Source organism: Falco naumanni, chromosome W (genome assembly GCF_017639655.2).
Source record: "Falco naumanni isolate bFalNau1 chromosome W, bFalNau1.pat, whole genome shotgun sequence".
NCBI classification, from domain to species: Eukaryota; Metazoa; Chordata; class Aves; order Falconiformes; family Falconidae; genus Falco; species Falco naumanni.
In genome coordinates this window covers 11,498,144-11,506,490 of record NC_054079.1, presented here as the reverse complement: position 1 = coordinate 11,506,490, position 8,347 = coordinate 11,498,144, and the positions used below count along the sequence as shown (strand labels likewise).

General features: G+C 43.0%; 1 protein-coding gene across 4 annotated transcripts; it reads right to left on the bottom strand.

Annotated features, from left to right (window-relative positions):
• Window positions 1–259: 259 nt before the first annotated feature.
• LOC121080479 (deoxyuridine 5'-triphosphate nucleotidohydrolase-like) lies at window positions 260–2,587 on the bottom strand. Of its 4 annotated transcripts, XM_040578515.1 has the most exons (3): window positions 2,081–2,585; window positions 1,860–1,933; window positions 260–326 (listed from the first exon to the last, which is right to left on the bottom strand). In XM_040578515.1, exons 1-3 carry the CDS (start codon window positions 2,385–2,387, stop codon window positions 318–320), a joined length of 390 nt encoding a protein of 129 aa, XP_040434449.1. In that variant the 5' UTR covers window positions 2,388–2,585; the 3' UTR covers window positions 260–317. The 4 variants fall into 4 exon arrangements, 2 of the variants coding, with proteins under 2 accessions (XP_040434449.1, XP_040434447.1); XR_005825380.1 differs by lacking the exon at window positions 260–326 and having other exon boundaries at window positions 1,609–1,933; window positions 2,048–2,087; XR_005825379.1 differs by lacking the exons at window positions 260–326; window positions 2,081–2,585 and adding an exon at window positions 2,030–2,066 and having other exon boundaries at window positions 1,609–1,933.
• Window positions 2,588–8,347: the final 5,760 nt, after the last annotated feature.

The following is an 8,347-nucleotide window of genomic DNA, read 5'->3' as shown; positions in this document are numbered from 1 at the left end:
CCCAAAAAGATCCTGCAACGCACGCACGATACGGTCACAGTGTAACAAAGACAATTCACCGGAGGGTAATTGACATTGTATCTCCCGAGGTAACTGCTGCAAGATGGGCAGAATAATGTATGTTAACTTATCTACAAGCCGCTTTTCTTCATTTGGTCGTGGCGGTCGGAATAACCTTTCTCGATGCTGTGCCCACTGAGCCCACTGATCCCTCCTGTTCATTTAGGAGTCAATCCTGTCGTAGTCACCCTGCTGTTTCTTTTCAGTGGGTCGGTTTTCAATCCACGGGCGAACCCATTTTGCCGGAATCCACTTGGTCACTGCCCCTGTGGAGATACATGCATAACCCCGACCCCACGTTAATAAATTATGAGGCCCTAACCAACAATTTGAGACAGGGTCAAATACCTGGACAGCTATGTCACGATTCGAAAAATCGTTGGGATTGTTAGAAAAGTGACAGAAAATCGGCTGTTCAGTACGTTCCGTTCTGGGATTCAACCAGTTCAGTACATAGCATGCTTTTGCCACTATTACATGAGGACTCCTCTCCCCCTCTTTTCAAAAAACAGACAGGTAATGTTTCAATGATTGGTTGGCACGTTCAATAATTGCCTGACCACCAGAATTATTCGGAATTCCGGTAACGTGCTTCACCTGCCATTGCAGCAAAAAGGTCTTTATTTTGGCACTAAGATATGCAGGGGCATTATCTGTTTTTACCATATCTGGGCGGCCCAGCACAGCCATGGCTGACGTCCAATGCTGAATACAGGCAACAGCATTGGTAGATTTATGAGCAGTCGCCCAAATAGCTTTCGAGCAGGTATCAATTGTGACATGGACATATTCAAATGGGGTGAATTCTGTAACATCAGCTTGCCAGATTTGTCGAGGTTGTAACCCTCTAGGATTTGTACCTTCCTGTTGAAGAGGTGTTAACCTGGCACAATCAGGACAGGCTGCTATGACAGTCCTAGCGTCTTGACGAGACAGACCAAACTGTTTTTGGAGAGACCGGGCAGATTGGTGAAAAAAGGCATGTGACTCTGTTGCTTGTTTTAGAGGAGAATTTTGTAATACTGGGGATGCCACCTGAGTGTCTATATAAGCATCCTGTTCTTTTTCAGGGGCTAGTGTGTGAGGGCTGGCTATTAAGAGATCATCCATATAATGATAGGTAATAAGGTTAGGATTATTCTCTCTCCAAGATTGTAGAGCTAAATCCACAAACCACTGACATATTGTTGGGGAGTTTTTCATACCCTGAGGTAGTACAACCCACTCATACCTTTTTGCTGGAGCGGCACGGTTTATAGCTGGCACTGTAAATGCAAATTTTTCACAATCATCCTCATGCAGAGGAATAGTGAAAAAACAATCTTTTAAATCAATAATTAATAGGTCCCAATTTTGTGGTAACATAGTGGGAGAAGGCAGCCCAGGCTGAAGGGCACCCATGTCAACCATTTTTTCATTTATTGCTCTTAAATCATGTAATAATCTCCATTTTCCTGATTTCTTTTGAATTGTAAGAATGGGTGTATCCCATGGGCTAACAGAAGGTCTGATGTGGCCTAAATCCAATTGTTCTTGGACTAATTCTTGAATGTGTTGCAGCTTCTCTTGAGGTAAGGGCCATTGATCAACCCATACGGGAGTTTCTGATTTCCATTTTAATTTTAAGGTTGGGCGAGAGCTGCTATCAATGGCCCCAATCAAAAATCTGTAGAGATTCTCATTCCCCATTGGGAAAGTACATCTCTACCTAACAAGGACAAGGATGTGTATAGGACATAAGGTTTTACCCATGCTTGATGTCCTTCTTGATCCGTGAAAAGAATGAAGTTTTTACTGACCTGTGTCAGACGACTTCCCCCAATGCCTGAAATGGTTGAACCCGCACTATCTAATTCCCACATGGTAGGCCAAACTGAAAAGGGAAGAACAGTAACATCAGCACCAGTATCAATCATCATTGAAACATTAGGAAGATTAACACCTTGTGGACCAGATATCTTAACATTACATTTTGGCCGCTCGGCACCAATAAGTTGACAAAAGGCAATGTTAGGCATACCCGTTGAGCCAAATGCACCTTGACCCCTGTCCTTTTCTCCTTTTTGAGGGACAGTAGCTTGGAATGGAATGAGCTGTGCAATAGTGCTTCCTGCTGGAATATGAACAGGTGGAGAAAAAACTTTTACCATAATTCCAATAGGTCCGGTATAATCGGCATCAATACAACCAGGAAGAACAAAAATCCCCTTTTTTGACGCAGAAGAGCGTCCTATAAGGAGTGCAGATAAACCATAACCCAAAGGACCACTAACTGTAGAAGGAAGTACATGTACCTTTTCATCAGTGATATTTACAGGTTCTGCCATGGCCAAATCGACTCCTGCGCTTCCTCTGGTGGCTGAATACAGCTCGCCGAGGCAGCCATGAATTTTGTTGGGTTCTGGGGATATTTCTTGGCCGCGTCCCTCAGAACGCGGCTGTTCCCGTTTCCCGGAACAAAGAGGGGTGTACCATCTTTTCTAAATTTTGAGCGACAATCGGCCGCTTTATGACCAAATTTTTGACAACACAAACAATTTCCATTCAACAGAGACTTTCCTCCTAGATTCTTTTTGCAGTCACATTTAAAGTGACCTTCCTGTCCACATTGATAACATTTTGGCTTAAGACCCCGGTCCCCTTGGCCTTGTACCTTGTTGTTGTTTAGAGCTACTGCTAGAGCATTGGCATGTATTTTTGCCTTTTCCTCTTCCTCAACCAAAGGAGCCCTTGTGCATGCCTCTATCATTTGAGCGATGGATGCCCCAGGGGGTAAGGATGCTATAAGTTGCTTACAAGTGACATAGAAACAACATTAATTGCAGGAGAGTGTTATAATGTAACGTTCCTCCCTCCTGAGGCCATTTTGCATCACTCCCCAATTTATACAAAGGCCACCACTGATTACAATATTTAATCCATTTCCTTCTATTTTCGGTACCACCATGTCCTACGATATCACTCCAATGTTTTAATATACAACCCAAGGGCGATTTTTCACAGGGCTTACTCCTTCCATTTCCCATTTTACAATTTTAATTACTTTTTCTCCGGTCGCCTTAGCCACCCAAGGTCGGAAACACGGATAGAGCTCCTTGCTCATATTGCACTCAAACGCATGTCTCAAGCACTCTTGCACTCACACTCAGTCAAAAATAATTAAGCTATACACTGAAAATCAAAATGCGCATCTCAATCACACCATTCACACTCTCCGGGCAGCCCTCAGTCACACAAGCAGTATGTTATACGGTACCGTGCACTTATGTACAACTTTTAGGAACACTGACAGTTCACAAAGTATGCATTTCAATGAGCAATTGCCAAAAAACAAACAACAAACAAAAAAAAAACCCCACATTTTTCCTGGTCTTAAGCAGAGTGTTAAGTTTTCCGCTATTTGCCATGAATTACCAGAATATTATTATTTTTCAACATACATTTCATAACTCCAAGTTTTGAACATGTAACAAGACAACACATAGAACAAACAAGACACAGAGCGCTATTTCAGTTGTTACATTCTAGGAATTCCCCAATTCTTAAGACAACCTAAAGGAAGTTTTTAGCTTCCCCCCCCCCCTTTTTTTTTTTTTTTTTTTTTTTTTTTTTCTTTTCCCTCCTGGGGACTGCGCTGCACGCCGGACGTCTCCGTGCGTCTCACCAGCCGCCCCGTTACTAAACATACCGTTTTATCCGCGGATCCAGGGGTTTCTCTTCTGCCCCCGGGTGAACAGCTGAGAAGAGGAGGCTCCTCCGAGAAAATCTCCCGGGGCGCGCCTAGGAGCGTCCGCTCCGCAGCTGGTCCCTCAGCCGAGCAGAAATCCTCCTGCCTGGCTCGTCAAAACTGACGTGCAGAATTAGACTCTATAACTCGAAAGTTATAAAGTAGTCATGTTTATTGCGCGCAGATGCACGGGGGATCGCTCCTCCACAAGCGTGCATACCCGAAGTGACAAACCATCCCACATTTATACAATGAAACAAATGAATATTCAATTAACGCCTATACATATTCGTTACCTAAACCCCGCTTCGTATGTTAATTAGCTTATCAGTTCGTTTCCTGGAATGTGGTGGTCTTGCAGGTTTGTAGGTGATTCATGTTCTTTTGACCATCCGATCTTCTCCAGCAAGGAAACTTAGCACTCCCTCCCTCTAGATAGCATTGGAATATCTCTCATCCTTTTCTCATATTATTATTATTATTATTTTTTTTTTTTTTTTCTTAAATAGCCCCTTTTGTTAGAGAAAGAAGGGCAGGCGTCTCCCCAAAACTGTAGTTGTCTCCTCAAAGCTGTGTGCCTATGTGACCAGACACTGCACCCATGACTAGTCACCATACCCACATTCCTTGAGCAGACATATACAATCACAATCAATGTCCATTGTCCCCATTTCACACTATTTCTCCATATCAAAATTACTTTATGTAATGCCAGAAACATCAGTCTCAGGATGAAATATAACTTACAACTTGATTTCAGCATTGCTCCTACCAGGTTTGTCCAAAGTCACACAATCATCTTAAAGTAGCCAGAGGCCATGGTGCATTTTAACACTGGTCAGGAAGTCAGATCTCAACTTTCACCTTTGCAAAGACAAACATGCTTCAAAAAAAATGCAGTCTGTTATTTAGGAGCTGGTGGAGCTGTGCCGTTCCCACCCCAGCAGTTTTACATCCAGTACTCGCAAGTGCCGGTATTAATGTCTGTCTGCCGCTTGCCGTTTGTTCCTTATCAGGACACCAGGGTGGTAATTCATCATCTAATCCCCACGCTATTCGTTCAGCAGTAGTCATTACTGGATAAGCTTTAGATGTATAATCGGGGGGATTTTCACACGGAGGTTGCCCCTCTGGCTCTTCCTCCGACTGAGCAGTAGGATCGCCGGGAGGCCGCACTGCAGCTTTAACAGCTGCAGCGACTTGCACCTCGCCGTGTAACTGCGCGGCCATACCCCGTACAGCCCGATACGTGCGAGCCAAAGTCTTTACCCCCTTAGTCCCGACTTGCACAGATTCCCGCAAGTCCTCTCCCACTTTCTTCCATGTTTCATTATTATATACATCTTGCGTAGAAGCAAGGAAACCACGGCGGCGACTCCAACATAGCAGATAAATTACTGCCTGCCGTGAGACTGACGTTTCAGTTTTCTCTGCTAATTTCATTAAACTGTCTATGATTGCTTTCTCCACCGCTGATGCAGTGATCCCCATCCTGCTTAAGTTTCCTGACTCACCAGTCAGCCGTGCACGTTTCTTCGGGCGCCCAGCTCTCTCTCCGCTGGCAGCAGGATCCTCGCCGGCTCCGCAGCTTGTAACACGATCCTTAATGAATCTTCCTGACTCTTCGACCGATCCACACGTCGGGGTCACCAGATGCTGCGGGCATTCTGGGCGAGCGGGAGTCAGATTCAAATACTCATGGAGTTCAAGATCTGATCCGTTTATTGTACAAACCAGGTACACTTTTATAAGGCACTCTATAAGCGTGTGATAATATGATTGGCTATTCTACAAGCGTATAATAATATGATTGGTTAACAATTGTTTATTGGCAAGATCTCTGTTTCTACTTCTTCAGGCACGTAGGCTCTTTTCTGTTGTTTCCCAGCTCCTCTTATCGCGTCCTGCTGGCCTTGGTTTTGTGCAAGCACCTGCAACCTGTTCCTCCCTCTTCATTCCACTGCTCTGATCGTGCCCTCGTCTTATTTCTTCAGTATTTTTCCACTTGCTTCAAAGTTCAGTATAATCATTCAATACAGCAAGAGCCCCAACACAGCCCTCTTCCACGAGCTGTCTTTTTTCCGTCCTTATTCTTCCAAGGCTTCGGAACACCACCATAGGGGTCATCATTTGAGGAAACTGAGGCGCGGACTCCCTGATCTGACTAGAAGACCCTTCATGAGTCCATATACGTCTCTTTCTGGGGACGAAGCCTGATTCCCCATTACGGATTTCCCACAGCTCACCTCTCAACTCCGGAGGGATTTCAGGCCGGCTCCTGCTTCCTTTCAGCAGATCATTCAAAGTTCTGTGGGATTCGCTGCATGTCGCTCAGATAGGCAATTCGAGAGCCCTTCACGTCAGATCCTTAAACGCATCACGTCGGGGTCACCAATTTGCGGCGAATGAAGAGACGGGACGCAGCTTGATGCAAGCAAATGTCAATTTATTCTACAGAAGCACGAGGTTTTATAGACTTTCAGAAGCTGCGCGTTCCAAACTAATTGGTTCTTGAAGCTAAGCCTTGCATACTAGGCAATCCCTGATTGGTGGTTAACTACCATCAATTAACAGCAAGGTGTTATCTTTCCTTGGCGCCATCCTTGGCGCCATCCGTCTCCCACCCCCCTGTGCTCTGCAAACATGCCTCATCATGTTAATTGTTGTCTAGACAAGCTCGAGCAAATTCCCCTCAGCTAACTGATTGCCATGCATGGTCCTAGTTTCCAGCCCGCTCCTGCATCTCCCCCTTCCTGTTGCACAAAAAGAACCTTTGAAACCAAACGAGTAAAAACAAGGTATAAGTAATAGAACAAATAAAAAAGCAACTAAGACATATTATCAATGTCAAAATAACCCACTGTCTCTGTTCCATACAATTTTACAATTTCCCCTTTTTGTTTTTGAACAGCTAGTACCAGGTTTGCCATGTTCTGCAGGGCCCTTGCAAACATGACAGCAAACAAGGTAATAGCAAACTTGTGAAACCGACTGTCAAGATAATGACTAATAAAAGACTTGTTTGAAACCAATAGATTAGGTAATGCTTTGTAGAGACTATAAATGTAGAGCTGAAAATCTTGTAAGCTTGTCACTCTCTGCGGAGGTGACCCAACGCTGCTGGACTGATTAAAACTGCAAACCTAGAGTAACCCATAAGAGTTCGAGTCTCTTCTTTTACAGTGGGATGAAGTCCACTTCTTAACATCAGCTAACAAACACTGCACTGTTGCAAGATTGTAGGACATCAGCAGGGCTTTTGAGCTCAACTTCTCTCTTCCTATGGCACGGAAGTTCAAAGGCTTTGCATCTTTTGTGTCAAAGGTATATTTTCTTCTAAAGCACTGGAGGTGCTAACATGTCTTGTGCTGAATGTGGGAGAGAATAAAAAGGAAAACATTTATACTTCTGTGAATCCTTCTAAATGGAATTAATGGGATTTATTAAGCACAGTATATCATCATGAAAATCCAGTGCTGAGTCTAAGCTGGTAGGCTAGTTTTCCTTCTCAGCCAACAACGAGGGGTAGGTCCACTTCCTAATGGCAAACAACTGTAAAATGTCTTAATTCTTTTTGAAAGTGGCAGTGTCTCCATGAAGGGAGCCTAGGTTACTATTTCAAACATCAGGTTTTTGGATTTTTGTGCTTTAGTGAGGTGAATTCCATCCTAAAATATTGATAAATCCTCAGAGAGGATATGAAGAGTGTAAGTATGGAATCAGCAGAAGCCCTAAAACCTTTCAAAGTGTTTTAAATTTTATGTGGTTTTGAAAGTTTCTGTTAATGTTAAATCATGCTTATTTAGTTATTATTATGGACATACAGATGCCAGATGAAAAACAGCAGTGTTGTATACTCCCAAAAATTCTAAGTTAAACAGTGAGAATCAAGTCTTAAAGTGTCATTAAGTGCTCCTATTAAAATGCTGGATGCTCCATGACATTATTTAGTCATAACTCTTGTTAAATTAATCTGCAAATACCTTACTTCAAAAATTGTAGAACTATATCCTCTATTTGTGCAAACCAGTGAAACTCTGAGGATATCTTATCTTTGATAATTGACGCTATGTGAATGTCTATCATAAAGATCTATAGGCCAGGTTTAAGCTGACATTTAGAATAAGGGAGGTGGTAGAATCTGCAGAGAAGTTTGTTTCTCAAGGAACAATTTCATTTGAATGAAATTCAACTTTTTCAGACTTTGGTTGCACAGTGCATTTTAGTCCTAAAGCTGTTTCCTTTATGTTTAGCCAGTCAGCTGTGGAAAACTGCAGAAAGAACATAAAACATGGAAGCAGGAAAAGTGTAAAGTGCTATTACAACTGAAAGTCTTGTGTTATGTAACATAGCTGACTGTTCTGATCACAAACTATGCAAATAGTCCTTGATACTGTAGCAATGGAGTTGTTGATGGTCTACAGAGCCTCATGCAAACTCTTTGTAACTGCCTCAGAGCCAAAAAGAATTGGTTCAGTTGTGGAAAACTATCTGAGAAGATGCTATTTAGTTATGTTTTCTTTTAGAAAGCACACAGCAGATATTTATTTTTTTTTTTAA